Consider the following 17,605-nt stretch of genomic DNA (forward strand, 5'->3'; position numbering starts at 1 on the left):
GGTGGACTGATGGAAGGAACAGTTGTTTGGTGGAGTGACAGAAGGAACAGATGTTTGGTGGACTGATGGAAGGAACAGCTGATTGGTGGAGTGACAGAAGGAACAGTTGTTTGGTGGACTGACAGAAGGAACAGCTGATTGGTGGAGTGACAGAAGGAACAGTTGTTTGGTGGACTGACAGAAGGAACAGCTGATTGGTGGAGTGACAGAAGGAACAGTTGTTTGGTGGACTGACAGAAGGAACAGCTGATTGGTGGAGTGACAGAAGGAACAGTTGTTTGGTGGAGTGACAGAAGGAACAGTTGATTGGTGGACTGATGGAAGGAACAGCTGATTGGTGGAGTGACAGAAGGAACAGCTGTTTGGTGGAGTGACAGAAGGAACAGCTGATTGGTGGACTGATGGAAGGAACAGTTGTTTGGTGGAGTGACAGAAGGAACAGTTGTTTGGTGGACTGACAGAAGGAACAGCTGATTGGTGGAGTGACAGAAGGAACAGTTGTTTGGTGGACTGACAGAAGGAACAGCTGATTGGTGGAGTGACAGAAGGAACAGTTGTTTGGTGGACTGACAGAAGGAACAGCTGATTGGTGGACTGATGGAAGGAACAGCTGTTTGGTGGACTGACAGAAATGGTTTAATCTCTGAAACATTGACACATGGTTGTGAAGGTTTGTTATTTTTCTATCTACCATCAATAAAACATTAACTTGATTTTTTAAATCTTGTAGTAATAACCAATGCTGTGCTGCGCCGCTGTTCTTTGCTGAACCACTGCGCATTTCTTTACGTGTGTTTGTTTGTTTTTTCATAATTTACAAACAATCACAAGCGTTGGAATGTGTTCCGCGGCGCGCGTACAAGACAGGGAGGAATGCTTTTGCCCCGCCCCCTCCTCCCCAGCGTCCAATCAGAGGGTGGGGTCCGTTTCAAGGCGCCCGCGCGGTCCCAACAGTAGAAAAACAAAACCCCGGATCAGAACAAAACTCGCATTTTACCACTAAGTACGAAGCGGAATGGGTTCGTGTTCGTGTGGTCTTCCGTTTCCGGTCGGTTGACGGTGTTTTGACAGCTCGTACTGCGCTCGCGGCCGATGTTGTTTATGTGTAGTAAGGGGGGCCTTGAAACCGCCGCGTTGCCCCATTTCCTCGCTTGTTTTGCTGCGCTCTGGATTCTCCATGTTGTTGCTGCGAAGTGAGGAGCTTCAGCACCAACTGCCCCGGAGTCCCGACACACACCCCAAGTGCCTTCCTGCCCCCCGCCGGGAAGCGCCGAGGAGGAGGAGAAGGAGAAGCAGGAACATGCAGAATCAAGACGGCCAGGCTTCCTATCGGGATTACTGAGGCGGATGACAAATTACCTCGGTGAATAGAGTCGCGTGCCAATAGAAGCCAATGAGGGACGCCCACCAGTGCTCGAGGACAGGAACCGAGGATTTGGACGGCTCCGTGATTGTCAGATGGAAAGTTCGGTTATCACCCAAGTGCAGAAAGAAGACGTCCAATTGTCACCGAAAACAGGTGAGAAGGGCCCACCTGTTTTCTGTCTCCTGGCCTTTCAAGGGATCTACCAGGATCCACTGCGGCATGGATCCCGCTGGGTCTCAAGGATCCTGCTGGGTCCCATGGATCCCGGTGAGTCTCAAGGATCCTGCTGGGTCCCATGGATCCCGGTGAGTCCCAGGGATCCCGCTGGGTCTCAAGGATCCTGCTGGGTCCCAGGGATCCTAGTGAGTCCCAGGGATCCTGCTGGGCTGATTTAACCTGCTGGCTTTCAGGGCTACTAGTGGATTTTAAGGATCTGGTGGGTTTAAGGGATCTAGCAGGTTTATTAGATCCAGCGGGTTTAATGCATCTGGTGGGGTCGGGGATCTAGCTGGTTTCAGGGATCTGGTGGGGTCGGGGATCTGGCAGGTTTCAGAGATCTAGTGGGGTCAGGGATCGAGTGGAGTGAAGGATATGGCGGGTTTCAGGGATCTCATAGGGTCAGGTGATCTAGTAGATTTATGGATCTGTTGGTGTCATGGATCCATTTGGGTCAGGGATCTGAAGGGTTTGATGGATTTGGTGGGTTTAATGGATCTGCCTGAGTCAGGGATCTGGTGGTGCCCCACTTGAGAAGGGTTGATGCTGATGTGGGGTTGAACTCAAAGTTTTTTCTCTGACATTTAAACACAATTACTGCAGATTAGGAACCGGAGCCCAAATGAACCTGGAGGTTTAGGGTCTGTTCACATCCCCTATTTGATCTGGACCAGTTCTCTTCAGGGTCTGTTCACATCCCCTATTTGATCTGGACCAGTTCTCTTAAGGGTCTGTTCACATCCCCTATTTGATCTGGACCAGTTCTCTTAAGGGTCTGTTCACATCCCCTATTTGATCTGGACCAGAATCTCTTAAGGGTCTGTTCACATCCCCTATTTGATCTGGACCAGTTCTCTTAAGGGTCTGTTCACATCCCCTATTTGATCTGGACCAGTTCTCTTAAGGGTCTGTTCACATCCCCTATTTGATCTGGACCAGAATCTCTTAAGGGTCTGTTCACATCCCCTATTTGATCTGGACCAGAATCTCTTAAGGGTCTGTTCACATCATAGTAGTAGATAGGAGGAAGTAGTGAGAAAGTAGTAGAGTGGAGGAAGTATTGAGGAAAACTCATTGATACCTGGTCTGAAGACTTTATATCAGGATTGTTTTTAGCTACCATGAGCTAACTAGCCCAGCCACCACAGACTAAAGGGGCGGGACTTCCTCTTTTGGTCACAACCAATCAATGAGATATGTTTCTTCTTTACTTCCTCTCTGGTCAGTGGTTGTTTCAGGCGGCAGCGCCTCTAAAACCACCAGCTGGTGGAACTGCGTGACATTTTCCTGGTCTCCGCCCCCCAACCAAATAAAGGGTTAGGGTTACCCCCCCTCCAAGGTGAATCGAGTCCCAGACTATCCAAAGTACTCTAGAAGCCTTCAGAGGGTTAGGGTTAACCCCCCTCCAAGGTGAATCGAGTCCCAGACTATCCAAAGTACTCTAGAAGCCTTCAGAGGGTTAGGGTTAACCCCCCTCCAAGGTGAATCGAGTCCCAGACTATCCAAAGTACTCTAGAAGCCTTCAGAGGGTTAGGGTTAACCCCCCTCCAAGGTGAATCGAGTCCCAGACTATCCAAAGTACTCTAGAAGCCTTCAGAGGACGCGTCCCTGTAAACCCACTCTGCCATTGGTTTCCCATGAAGAGCTGAGCTGGTTTATTCCCTCACTCTTCTTTCACTCTGAAGATCTTCTGTACAAAGTACAACTCTGGTTTTCTCTTCTGGATTAACTTCAGGATTAACTCTGGTTTTCTCTTCTGGATTAACTTCAGGATTAACTCTGGTTTTCTCTTCTGGATTAACTTCAGGATTAACTCTGGTTTTCTCTTCTGGATTAACTTCAGGATTAACTCTGGTTTTCTCTTCTGGATTAACTTCAGGATTAACTCTGGTTTTCTCTTCTGGATTAACTTCAGGATTAACTCTGGTTTTCTCTTCGGGAGGTAACTTCTGGTCGTAGTATAGGCCTCAGGTATGTTAATCCCAGGTCGTTTTATAGGAATCAGGAATCCTGACGTTGTTTCCTCTTGACGGTGTTTCTTCTTGACGGTGTTTCCTCCTGACGTTGTTTCCTCCTGACGTTGTTTCCTCCTGACGGTGTTTCCTCCTGACGTTGTTTCCTCCTGACGGTGTTTCCTCTTGACGGTGTTTCCTCCTGACGGTGTTTCCTCCTGACGGTGTTTCCTCCTGACGTTGTTTCCTGTTGACGGTGTTTCTTCTTGACGGTGTTTCCTCCTGACGTTGTTTCCTCCTGACGTTGTTTCCTCCTGACGTTGTTTCCTCCTGACGGTGTTTCCTCTTGACGGTGTTTCCTCCTGACGGTGTTTCCTCCTGACGTTGTTTCCTCTTGACGGTGTTTCCTCCTGACGGTGTTTCCTCCTGACGTTGTTTCCTGTTGACGGTGTTTCCTCCTGACGTTGTTTCCTCTTGACGGTGTTTCCTCCTGACGTTGTTTCCTCCTGACGTTGTTTCCTCCTGACGTTGTTTCCTCCTGACGGTGTTTCCTCTTGACGGTGTTTCCTCTTGACGGTGTTTCCTCTTGACGTTGTTTCCTCCTGACGGTGTTTCCTCTTGACGTTGTTTCCTCTTGACGTTGTTTCCTCTTGACGGTGTTTCCTCCTGACGGTGTTTCCTCTTGACGTTGTTTCCTCCTGACGGTGTTTCCTCCTGACGGTGTTTCCTCTTCACGGTGTTTCCTCTTGACGGTGTTTCCTCCTGACGGTGTTTCCTCTTGACGTTGTTTCCTCTTGACGGTGTTTCCTCTGGATGGTGTTTCCTCTTGATGGTGTTTCCTCTGGATGGTGTTTCCTCCTGACGGTGTTTCCTCCTGACGGTGTTTCCTCTGGATGTTGTTTCCTTTGGATGTTGTTTCCTCCTGACGGTGTTTCCTCTGGATGTTGTTTCCTCTTGACGGTGTTTCCTCTGGATGTTGTTTCCTCCTGACGGTGTTTCCTCTTGACGGTGTTTCCTCTGGATGGTGTTTCCTCCTGACGGTGTTTCCTCCTGACGGTGTTTCCTTTGGATGTTGTTTCCTCCTGACGGTGTTTCCTCTGGATGTTGTTTCCTCTTGACGGTGTTTCCTCTGGATGGTGTTTCCTCCTGATGGTGTTTCCTCCTGACGGTGTTTCCTTTGGATGTTGTTTCCTCCTGACGGTGTTTCCTCCTGACGGTGTTTCCTCCTGACGGTGTTTCCTCCTGACGGTGTTTCCTCTGGATGTTGTTTCCTCCTGACGTTGTTTCCTCCTGACGTTGTTTCCTCCTGACGGTGTTTCCTCCTGACGGTGTTTCCTCCTGACGGTGTTTCCTCCTGACGTTGTTTCCTCTTGACGGTGTTTCCTCCTGACGGTGTTTCCTCCTGACGTTGTTTCCTGTTGACGGTGTTTCCTCCTGACGTTGTTTCCTCTTGACGGTGTTTCCTCCTGACGTTGTTTCCTCTTGACGGTGTTTCCTCTTGACGGTGTTTCCTCTTGACGTTGTTTCCTCCTGAGGTTGTTTCCTCCTGAGGTTGTTTCCTCCTGACGGTGTTTCCTCCTGACGGTGTTTCCTCTTGACGGTGTTTCCTCCTGACGTTGTTTCCTCCTGACGTTGTTTCCTCCTGACGTTGTTTCCTCTGGATGTTGTTTCCTCTTGACGGTGTTTCCTCCTGACGTTGTTTCCTCCTGACGGTGTTTCCTCCTGACGGTGTTTCCTCCTGACGGTGTTTCCTCCTGACGGTGTTTCCTCTTGACGGTGTTTCCTCTTGACGGTGTTTCCTCCTGACGTTGTTTCCTCCTGACGTTGTTTCCTCCTGAGGTTGTTTCCTCCTGACGGTGTTTCCTCTTGACGGTGTTTCCTCTTGACGGTGTTTCCTCCTGACGGTGTTTCCTCCTGACGGTGTTTCCTCTTGACGTTGTTTCCTCTTGACGGTGTTTCCTCCTGACGGTGTTTCCTCTTGACGTTGTTTCCTCCTGACGGTGTTTCCTCCTGACGGTGTTTCCTCTTCACGGTGTTTCCTCTTGACGGTGTTTCCTCCTGACGGTGTTTCCTCTTGACGTTGTTTCCTCTTGACGGTGTTTCCTCTGGATGGTGTTTCCTCTTGATGGTGTTTCCTCTGGATGGTGTTTCCTCCTGACGGTGTTTCCTCCTGACGGTGTTTCCTCCTGACGGTGTTTCCTCTGGATGTTGTTTCCTTTGGATGTTGTTTCCTCCTGACGGTGTTTCCTCCTGACGGTGTTTCCTCCTGACGGTGTTTCCTCTGGATGTTGTTTCCTCTTGACGGTGTTTCCTCTGGATGTTGTTTCCTCCTGACGGTGTTTCCTCCTGACGGTGTTTCCTCCTGACGGTGTTTCCTCTTGACGGTGTTTCCTCTGGATGGTGTTTCCTCCTGACGGTGTTTCCTTTGGATGTTGTTTCCTCCTGACGGTGTTTCCTCCTGACGGTGTTTCCTCTGGATGTTGTTTCCTCTTGACGGTGTTTCCTCTGGATGGTGTTTCCTCCTGACGGTGTTTCCTCCTGACGGTGTTTCCTTTGGATGTTGTTTCCTCCTGACGGTGTTTCCTCCTGACGGTGTTTCCTCCTGACGGTGTTTCCTCCTGACGGTGTTTCCTCTGGATGTTGTTTCCTCTTGACGGTGTTTCCTCTGGATGTTGTTTCCTCCTGACGGTGTTTCCTCTTGACGTTGTTTCCTCCTGACGGTGTTTCCTCCTGACGGTGTTTCCTCTTGACGGTGTTTCCTCTTGACGGTGTTTCCTCTGGACGTTGTTTCCTCTTGACGGTGTTTCCTCCTGACGGTGTTTCCTCTGGATGTTGTTTCCTCTTGACGGTGTTTCCTCTGGATGTTGTTTCCTCCTGACGGTGTTTCCTCCTGACGGTGTTTCCTCCTGACGGTGTTTCCTCTTGACGGTGTTTCCTCCTGACGTTGTTTCCTCTTGACGGTGTTTCCTCCTGACGGTGTTTCCTCTGGATGTTGTTTCCTCTTGACGGTGTTTCCTCTGGATGGTGTTTCCTCCTGACGGTGTTTCCTCCTGACGTTGTTTCCTCTTGACGGTGTTTCCTCCTGACGGTGTTTCCTCCTGACGGTGTTTCCTCCTGACGTTGTTTCCTCTTGACGGTGTTTCCTCCTGACGGTGTTTCCTCCTGACGGTGTTTCCTCTGGATGTTGTTCCCTCTTGACGGTGTTTCCTCTGGATGGTGTTTCCTCCTGACGGTGTTTCCTCCTGACGGTGTTTCCTCTGGATGTTGCGCTTCAGTCTTCAGGTTGCTTCATGATTGCAACAGAACCAACACAATCAACCTAGAGGCAACGTGGCAACACAAATGATAACGTGGCCCCTCTGCTCCGTCAGGCCCGGTGAGCCGCTCGTTGTATTGATTATTGATCAGATGATAACGTGGCCCCTCTGCTCCGTCAGGCCCGGTGAGCCGCTCGTTGTATTGATTATTGATCAGATGATAACGTGGCCCCTCTCCTCGACAGGCCCGGTGAGCCGCACCCCCCTCAAACAGCCTCGCAGCTGTAACCTCTTCAAAGCTCTCTTCTGTTGCCTCCGAGCTCAGGATGGCTCCAAACCTTCACCCTCACCTCCACCCACACCTCCACCCTCCCAGCAGGCCCTGCTGGACTCGCAGGACAGTGGATCAGTTGTCAAGGTAACGCTTCTTACTTCAGAAACGTCTTGCTCACATGAAAACAAGCTGAAGGCCTCAGCTACACACACACACACACACACACACACACACACACACACACACACACACACACACACACACACACACACACACACACACACACACACACACACACACTAACCTCCCAGAGGTGAAACTGGTTTGACGTTGTAATAAATGGCGACCCTGTTGAGACAATCGGCTGTAACCTGTGTGTAGTTTGAAACCAGCCTGCTGCCTGAGGTGAACGTTCAGGATCAGGGGAAGATCTGTGTGGTCATCGACCTCGACGAGACGCTGGTGCACAGTTCATTCAAGGTACCGTCGTTCACTCCTTGTTCACTCCTTGTTCACTCCTTGTTCACTCCTTGTTCACTCGTCCACAGTTTCTTCACGTGTTCAGGAAACATGTCTGTGTGTGATTGTGCAGCTTTGGGAGTTTAGTGACGTAACGTCTCTGTTTTCTCCTCCAGCCAATTAACAATGCAGACTTCATCGTACCGGTGGAGATAGAAGGAACCACTCACCAGGTAAACTACCACACACCAGGTCACACCAGGTAAACTACCACTCACCAGGTCACACCAGGTAAACTACCACTCACCAGGTCACACCAGGTAAACTACCACTCACCAGGTAAACTACCACACACCAGGTCACACCAGGTAAACTACCACTCACCAGGTCACACCAGGTAAACTACAACTCACCAGGTCACACCAGGTAAACTACCACTCACCAGGTAAACTACCACACACCAAGTAAACTGCCATGCATCAGGTCACACCATGTAAACTACCACTCACCAAATGAACTACCACTCACTAGGTAAACTACCACACACCAAGTGAATTACCACTCACCAGGTAAACTTTCACTTACCAGGTCACACCAGGCAAACTAGCACTCACCAGGTAAACTACCACGCACCAGGTAAACTACCACTCACCAGGTAAACTACCACTCACCAGGTCATACCTGATAAACTACCACTCACCAGGTAAGAGCAGGTAAACTACGACTGGCTCGTCTTTGTTAGTGTGTGAATGTTGAAGTGTTGCTGAGCTGGAACTTATCAGCTGAGTGCACAGCGCCCTCTCCTGGTCAGATGTTGAACAAGCAGGAGCATCAGGAGCATCAGGAGCATCAGGAGCATCAGGAGCATCAGGAGCATCAGGAGCAGCTCCAGCTCCAGCCCTTCACAGTGAGACGTCGTGTGCTGCTGATGTTCAAATAACAAACGGCTGGAGGTCCTGCACTTTGTGTTTTCTGGACGGGTGCTTCCTGATGGTCCTGGTTCAGGTAATCCAGGATCTCAGTGGGCCTCGGCCTGGTTCAAGTAATCCAGGATAGGCTGCTTAACCCTGGCACGGCCTGTTCTTGATTACTTGTTTCAGGAAGTGGCCAAAAGCGGCCAACGGGACGGAAACAACTCATGAACAGCAAGTTGCTAAGTTGAGGAGATGCTGCTTGAATCTGATTGTGCTTCCAGGTGTACGTGCTGAAGCGGCCCTTCGTGGACGAGTTCCTGCAGAGGATGGGGGAACTGTTTGAATGTGTGCTGTTTACTGCCAGTCTGGCCAAGGTAGGGGGCGCCACACCCTGAAACACAGTCCTGCTTCATTCTGCTCTCCAACCACATGTTTACGGCTTGTTACCTCCTCGCCTCACCTGAGTCAACACGCACTTCAAACACTTGATTCCAAAGTGCTGTTGGATATTTCTCTACTCCCAAACATTAGTGAGTCTGAGGACATGTAATGTTTTAAAGAGTGAAGCTGAGAAAAATCACACATTTCTTTTTTTCTTGTTTAAAAACCTGATAGACAGTAAGAGGGCTAGAAATGGTGAGCATTGCTTCATCACTAACGTGCGGTTAGCATAGCATCATCAATCGCGTGAGATTAGCATAGCATCATCGATAACAGGAGATTAGCATAGCATCATCAATAACGTCAGATTAGCATAGCATCATCGATAACAGGAGATTAGCATAGCATCATCAATATCATTAATAACGTGAGATTAGCATAGCATCATTAATAACGTCCGATTAGCATAGCATCATCAATAACGTCAAATTTGCATCATATCAATAACATCAGATTAGCATAGCATCATCAATAATGTCAAATTTGCATAATATCAATAACATCAGATTAGCATAGCATCATCAATAACGTGAGATTAGCATCATATCAATAACGTGAGATTAGCATAGCATCATCAATAACGTGAGATTAGCATAGCATCATTAATCACGTCTGATTAGCATAGCATCATTAATAACGTCAGATTAGCATAGCATCATCAATAACGTGAGATTAGCTTAATTACCAAATGATCACTTCGTCTCACTAACAGCGGTGTTTTAGTAAACAGGATTTCGACCAATCAGAACGCAGCTTGTTGGATTCCAGTGATATTGAAAGATAAAAAAATATTTAACAAAAACTTGATTTGGAGGAAATTAATTTAAACTTTACGTTTCTGCAGGTTAATACCTTTAGTTCTGGAGCTTCGTTCGTCATTTATATTTTCAAAGTTAAGAAAAGCAGCAATACATTTATGTATGTACCCCCCCCCCCCCCCCCTCCCCCCCAGTATGCCGACCCGGTGACCGACCTGCTGGATCATGGCGGTGTGTTCAGGACCCGACTGTTCCGGGAATCTTGTGTTTTCCATCAAGGCTGCTACGTGAAGGACCTGAGCCGCCTGGGCCGAGACCTGCACAAGACCCTGATCCTGGACAATTCGCCGGCCTCATATATCTTCCACCCTCATAACGCTGTACGGTACACCTTCCTCCTCCTCCTAACGCTGTACGTTACACCTTCCTCCTCCTCCTAACGCTGTACGTTACACCTTCCTCCTCCTAACGCTGTACGTTACACCTTCCTCCTCCTAACGCTGTACGTTACACCTTCCTCCTCCTCCTAACGCTGTACGTTACACCTTCCTCCTCCTAACGCTGTACGTTACACCTTCCTCCTCCTAACGCTGTACGGTACACCTTCCTCCTCCTCCTAACGCTGTACGTTACACCTTCCTCCTCCTAACGCTGTACGTTACACCTTCCTCCTCCTCCTAACGCTGTACGTTACACCTTCCTCCTCCTCCTAACGCTGTACGTTACACCTTCCTCCTCCTCCTAACGCTGTACGTTACACCTTCCTCCTCCTCCTAACGCTGTACGTTACACCTTCCTCCTCCTCATAACGCTGTACGTTACACCTTCCTCCTCCTCCTAACGCTGTACGTTACACCTTCCTCCTCCTCCTAACGCTGTACGTTACACCTTCCTCCTCCTAACGCTGTACGTTACACCTTCCTCCTCCTCATAACGCTGTACGGTACACCTTCCTCCTCCTCATAACGCTGTACGTTACACCTTCCTCCTCCTCATAACGCTGTACGTTACACCTTCCTCCTCCTCCTAACGCTGTACGTTACACCTTCCTCCTCCTCATAACGCTGTACGTTACACCTTCCCCTCCTAACGCTGTACGTTACACCTTCCTCCTCCTAACGCTGTACGTTACACCTTCCTCCTCCTCCTAACGCTGTACGTTACACCTTCCTCCTCCTCATAACGCTGTACGTTACACCTTCCTCCTCCTCCTAACGCTGTACGTTACACCTTCCCCTCCTAACGCTGTACGTTACACCTTCCTCCTCCTAACGCTGTACGTTACACCTTCCTCCTCCTAACGCTGTACGTTACACCTTCCTCCTCCTCCTAACGCTGTACGTTACACCTTCCTCCTCCTCCTAACGCTGTACGTTACACCTTCCTCCTCCTCCTAACGCTGTACGTTACACCTTCCTCCTCCTCCTAACGCTGTACGTTACACCTTCCTCCTCCTCCTAACGCTGTACGTTACACCTTCCTCCTCCTAACGCTGTACGTTACACCTTCCTCCTCCTCATAACGCTGTACGGTACACCTTCCTCCTCCTAACGCTGTACGTTACACCTTCCTCCTCCTCATAACGCTGTACGTTACACCTTCCTCCTCCTAACGCTGTACGTTACACCTTCCTCCTCCTAACGCTGTACGTTACACCTTCCTCCTCCTAACGCTGTACGTTACACCTTCCTCCTCCTCCTAACGCTGTACGTTACACCTTCCTCCTCCTAACGCTGTACGTTACACCTTCCTCCTCCTAACGCTGTACGTTACACCTTCCTCCCCCTCATAACGCTGTACGTTACACCTTCCCCTCCTAACGCTGTACGTTACACCTTCCTCCTCCTCATAACGCTGTACGTTACACCTTCCTCCTCCTAACGCTGTACGTTACACCTTCCTCCTCCTAACGCTGTACGTTACACCTTCCTCCTCCTCATAACGCTGTACGTTACACCTTCCTCCTCCTAACGCTGTACGTTACACCTTCCTCCTCCTCATAACGCTGTACGTTACACCTTCCTTCTCCTAACGCTGTAAGTTACACCTTCCTCCTCCTAACGCTGTACGTTACACCTTCCTCCTCCTCATAACGCTGTACGTTACACCTTCCTCCTCCTCATAACGCTGTACGTTACACCTTCCTCCTCCTAACGCTGTACGTTACACCTTCCTCCTCCTAACGCTGTACGTTACACCTTCCTCCTCCTAACGCTGTACGTTACACCTTCCTCCTCCTAACGCTGTACGTTACACCTTCCTCCTCCTCATAACGCTGTACGTTACACCTTCCTCCTCCTAACGCTGTACGTTACACCTTCCTCCTCCTCATAACGCTGTACGTTACACCTTCCTTCTCCTAACGCTGTAAGTTACACCTTCCTCCTCCTAACGCTGTACGTTACACCTTCCTCCTCCTCATAACGCTGTACGTTACACCTTCCTCCTCCTCATAACGCTGTACGTTACACCTTCCTCCTCCTAACGCTGTACGTTACACCTTCCTCCTCCTAACGCTGTACGTTACACCTTCCTCCTCCTCCTAACGCTGTACGTTACACCTTCCTCCTCCTCCTAACGCTGTACGTTACACCTTCCTCCTCCTCATAACGCTGTACGTTACACCTTCCTCCTCCTCCTAACGCTGTACGTTACACCTTCCCCTCCTAACGCTGTACGTTACACCTTCCTCCTCCTAACGCTGTACGTTACACCTTCCTCCTCCTAACGCTGTACGTTACACCTTCCTCCTCCTCCTAACGCTGTACGTTACACCTTCCTCCTCCTCCTAACGCTGTACGTTACACCTTCCTCCTCCTCCTAACGCTGTACGTTACACCTTCCTCCTCCTCCTAACGCTGTACGTTACACCTTCCTCCTCCTAACGCTGTACGTTACACCTTCCTCCTCCTCATAACGCTGTACGTTACACCTTCCTCCTCCTAACGCTGTACGTTACACCTTCCTCCTCCTAACGCTGTACGTTACACCTTCCTCCTCCTAACGCTGTAAGTTACACCTTCCTCCTCCTAACGCTGTACGTTACACCTTCCTCCTCATAACGCTGTACGTTACACCTTCCTCCTCCTCATAACGCTGTACGTTACACCTTCCTCCTCCTCATAACGCTGTACGTTACACCTTCCTCCTCCTCCTAACGCTGTACGTTACACCTTCCTCCTCCTCCTAACGCTGTACGTTACACCTTCCTCCTCCTAACGCTGTACGTTACACCTTCCTCCTCCTCATAACGCTGTACGTTACACCTTCCTCCTCCTCCTAACGCTGTACGTTACACCTTCCTCCTCCTCATAACGCTGTACGTTACACCTTCCTCCTCCTCCTAACGCTGTACGTTACACCTTCCTCCTCCTAACGCTGTACGTTACACCTTCCTCCTCCTCATAACGCTGTACGTTACACCTTCCTCCTCCTCCTAACGCTGTACGTTACACCTTCCTCCTCCTCCTAACGCTGTACGTTACACCTTCCTCCTCCTAACGCTGTACGTTACACCTTCCTCCTCCTAACGCTGTACGTTACACCTTCCTCCTCCTCCTAACGCTGTACGTTACACCTTCCTCCTCCTAACGCTGTACGTTACACCTTCCTCCTCCTCATAACGCTGTACGTTACACCTTCCTCCTCCTAACGCTGTACGTTACACCTTCCTCCTCCTAACGCTGTACGTTACACCTTCCTCCTCCTCCTAACGCTGTACGTTACACCTTCCTCCTCCTAACGCTGTACGTTACACCTTCCTCCTCCTAACGCTGTACGTTACACCTTCCTCCTCCTCCTAACGCTGTACGTTACACCTTCCTCCTCCTAACGCTGTACGTTACACCTTCCTCCTCCTAACGCTGTACGTTACACCTTCCTCCCCCTCCTAACGCTGTACGTTACACCTTCCTCCTCCTCCTAACGCTGTACGTTACACCTTCCTCCTCCTAACGCTGTACGTTACACCTTCCTCCTCCTCCTAACGCTGTACGTTACACCTTCCTCCTCCTCCTAACGCTGTACGTTACACCTTCCTCCTCCTCCTAACGCTGTACGTTACACCTTCCTCCTCCTCCTAACGCTGTACGTTACACCTTCCTCCTCCTCCTAACGCTGTACGTTACACCTTCCTCCTCCTCCTAACGCTGTACGTTACACCTTCCTCCTCCTAACGCTGTACGTTACACCTTCCTCCTCCTCATAACGCTGTACGTTACACCTTCCTCCTCCTAACGCTGTACGTTACACCTTCCTCCTCCTAACGCTGTACGTTACACCTTCCTCCTCCTAACGCTGTAAGTTACACCTTCCTCCTCCTAACGCTGTACGTTACACCTTCCTCCTCATAACGCTGTACGTTACACCTTCCTCCTCCTCATAACGCTGTACGTTACACCTTCCTCCTCCTCATAACGCTGTACGTTACACCTTCCTCCTCCTCCTAACGCTGTACGTTACACCTTCCTCCTCCTCCTAACGCTGTACGTTACACCTTCCTCCTCCTAACGCTGTACGTTACACCTTCCTCCTCCTCATAACGCTGTACGTTACACCTTCCTCCTCCTCCTAACGCTGTACGTTACACCTTCCTCCTCCTCATAACGCTGTACGTTACACCTTCCTCCTCCTCCTAACGCTGTACGTTACACCTTCCTCCTCCTAACGCTGTACGTTACACCTTCCTCCTCCTCATAACGCTGTACGTTACACCTTCCTCCTCCTCCTAACGCTGTACGTTACACCTTCCTCCTCCTCCTAACGCTGTACGTTACACCTTCCTCCTCCTAACGCTGTACGTTACACCTTCCTCCTCCTAACGCTGTACGTTACACCTTCCTCCTCCTCCTAACGCTGTACGTTACACCTTCCTCCTCCTAACGCTGTACGTTACACCTTCCTCCTCCTCATAACGCTGTACGTTACACCTTCCTCCTCCTAACGCTGTACGTTACACCTTCCTCCTCCTAACGCTGTACGTTACACCTTCCTCCTCCTCCTAACGCTGTACGTTACACCTTCCTCCTCCTAACGCTGTACGTTACACCTTCCTCCTCCTAACGCTGTACGTTACACCTTCCTCCTCCTCCTAACGCTGTACGTTACACCTTCCTCCTCCTAACGCTGTACGTTACACCTTCCTCCTCCTAACGCTGTACGTTACACCTTCCTCCCCCTCCTAACGCTGTACGTTACACCTTCCTCCTCCTCCTAACGCTGTACGTTACACCTTCCTCCTCCTAACGCTGTACGTTACACCTTCCTCCTCCTCCTAACGCTGTACGTTACACCTTCCTCCTCCTCCTAACGCTGTACGTTACACCTTCCTCCTCCTAACGCTGTACGTTACACCTTCCTCCTCCTCATAACGCTGTACGTTACACCTTCCTCCTCCTCATAACGCTGTACGTTACACCTTCCTCCTCCTCCTAACGCTGTATGTTACACCTTCCTCCTCCTCATAACGCTGTACGTTACACCTTCCTCCTCCTAACGCTGTACGTTACACCTTCCTCCTCCTAACGCTGTACGTTACACCTTCCTCCTCCTAACGCTGTAAGTTACACCTTCCTCCTCCTAACGCTGTACGTTACACCTTCCTCCTCATAACGCTGTACGTTACACCTTCCTCCTCCTCATAACGCTGTACGTTACACCTTCCTCCTCCTCATAACGCTGTACGTTACACCTTCCTCCTCCTCCTAACGCTGTACGTTACACCTTCCTCCTCCTCCTAACGCTGTACGTTACACCTTCCTCCTCCTAACGCTGTACGTTACACCTTCCTCCTCCTCCTAACGCTGTACGTTACACCTTCCTCCTCCTCATAACGCTGTACGTTACACCTTCCTCCTCCTCCTAACGCTGTACGTTACACCTTCCTCCTCCTAACGCTGTACGTTACACCTTCCTCCTCCTCATAACGCTGTACGTTACACCTTCCTCCTCCTCCTAACGCTGTACGTTACACCTTCCTCCTCCTCCTAACGCTGTACGTTACACCTTCCTCCTCCTAACGCTGTACGTTACACCTTCCTCCTCCTCCTAACGCTGTACGTTACACCTTCCTCCTCCTAACGCTGTACGTTACACCTTCCTCCTCCTCATAACGCTGTACGTTACACCTTCCTCCTCCTAACGCTGTACGTTACACCTTCCTCCTCCTAACGCTGTACGTTACACCTTCCTCCTCCTCCTAACGCTGTACGTTACACCTTCCTCCTCCTAACGCTGTACGTTACACCTTCCTCCTCCTAACGCTGTACGTTACACCTTCCTCCTCCTCCTAACGCTGTACGTTACACCTTCCTCCTCCTAACGCTGTACGTTACACCTTCCTCCTCCTAACGCTGTACGTTACACCTTCCTCCCCCTCCTAACGCTGTACGTTACACCTTCCTCCTCCTCCTAACGCTGTACGTTACACCTTCCTCCTCCTAACGCTGTACGTTACACCTTCCTCCTCCTCCTAACGCTGTACGTTACACCTTCCTCCTCCTCCTAACGCTGTACGTTACACCTTCCTCCTCCTAACGCTGTACGTTACACCTTCCTCCTCCTCATAACGCTGTACGTTACACCTTCCTCCTCCTCCTAACGCTGTACGTTACACCTTCCTCCTCCTAACGCTGTACGTTACACCTTCCTCCTCCTCATAACGCTGTACGTTACACCTTCCTCCTCCTAACGCTGTACGTTACACCTTCCTCCTCCTAACGCTGTACGGTACACCTTCCTCCTCCTCATAACGCTGTACGGTACACCTTCCTCCTCCTAACGCTGTACGTTACACCTTCCTCCTCCTCCTAACGCTGTACGTTACACCTTCCTCCTCCTCCTAACGCTGTACGTTACACCTTCCTCCTCCTCCTAACGCTGTACGTTACACCTTCCTCCTAACGCTGTACGCAAATTTGGCACTAATATACAAATAAATGATTCACAATAGTAATAGAAATAAAAAATATTTTTAAAAAGTAGACATTACAATTTGCATAAAAGACGGACTTCAGCAGAAATATTCTAATCAAAGGAAGCGTCAACCAGAAAGTGAGTTCCATCCTTGGTTTGCTTCCTTCCTGTGTTTTCTGAAGGTACCAGTGGTGCAGGTATTGTACACAACGTACATGATGGTCTCCTACTCCTGATGTGTTGAGGGTGTGGTAGCTGCTGAGCCGACTTCCTGTCACCAAATGTTTCCTGCAGGTTCCTGTGCTGTCGTGGTTTGACAACCTGGATGACGTCGAGCTGCTCAACCTCCTGCCCGTCTTCGAAGAGCTCAGTCAAGCTGAGGACGTTTACGCCCGGCTGGACCAGCTCCGCCGACATTAGCTGTGGACCTTCACACCCCGAGTCCGGTGTCCTCTGCTCAGAGCTCACTGTGACGTCTCCAGACCGGTGTCCTCTGCTCAGACCCACCGTGACGTCTCCAGACCGGTGTCCTCTGCTCAGACCCACCGTGACGTCTCCAGACCGGTGTCCTCTGCTCAGAGCTCACCGTGACGTCTCCAGACCGGTGTCCTCTGCACAGACCCACCGTGACGTCTCCAGACCGGTGTCCTCTGCTCAGACCCACCGTGACGTCTCCAGACCGGTGTCCTCTGCTCAGACCCACCGTGACGTCTCCAGACCGGTGTCCTCTGCACAGACCCACCATCTCTGGAGAATTGAATTAGAATGAGGTTCAGCAAAGTTAAATAAAAATAAAGAGACCACTATCTAGAAAAAACCAAACACTACAAGCAAGAACGAGAAACAACAAACAAATCAATTCCATCAGTAATAATCCCAGCAGTCATTCAGTAATCCCACCAATCGTTCAATAATCCACCATCAACAATCCTGAACACAGAATCTGTGTTTTGCCAAAGCAGAAACCTGCAGTCTGACTTCACATCAGAATTTTTTCTGGAGTTTCTTTATGATTGTGCCTTCATGGAAAAACAACAAGCAGCAGCTCTTTTTTAA

The 17,605-nt window shown here is 50.0% G+C and overlaps 1 protein-coding gene across 2 annotated transcripts; it reads left to right on the forward strand.

Moving 5' to 3' along the window:
- Positions 1-981: 981 nt before the first annotated feature.
- ctdsp2 (CTD (carboxy-terminal domain, RNA polymerase II, polypeptide A) small phosphatase 2) lies at positions 982-17,290 on the forward strand. Of its 2 annotated transcripts, none has more exons than XM_080469768.1 (7): positions 982-1,519; positions 7,037-7,209; positions 7,447-7,545; positions 7,701-7,757; positions 8,720-8,812; positions 9,832-10,017; positions 16,844-17,290. In XM_080469768.1, exons 1-7 carry the CDS (start codon positions 1,459-1,461, stop codon positions 16,967-16,969), a joined length of 795 nt encoding a protein of 264 aa, XP_080325894.1. In that variant the 5' UTR covers positions 982-1,458; the 3' UTR covers positions 16,970-17,290. The 2 variants fall into 2 exon arrangements, with proteins under 2 accessions (XP_080325894.1, XP_080325895.1); XM_080469769.1 differs by having other exon boundaries at positions 1,312-1,519; positions 16,732-16,856.
- Positions 17,291-17,605: the final 315 nt, after the last annotated feature.

The sequence above is a fragment of the Lipophrys pholis genome (genome assembly GCF_963383615.2).
Source record: "Lipophrys pholis genome assembly, chromosome: 8".
Taxonomy (NCBI): Eukaryota; Metazoa; Chordata; class Actinopteri; order Blenniiformes; family Blenniidae; genus Lipophrys; species Lipophrys pholis.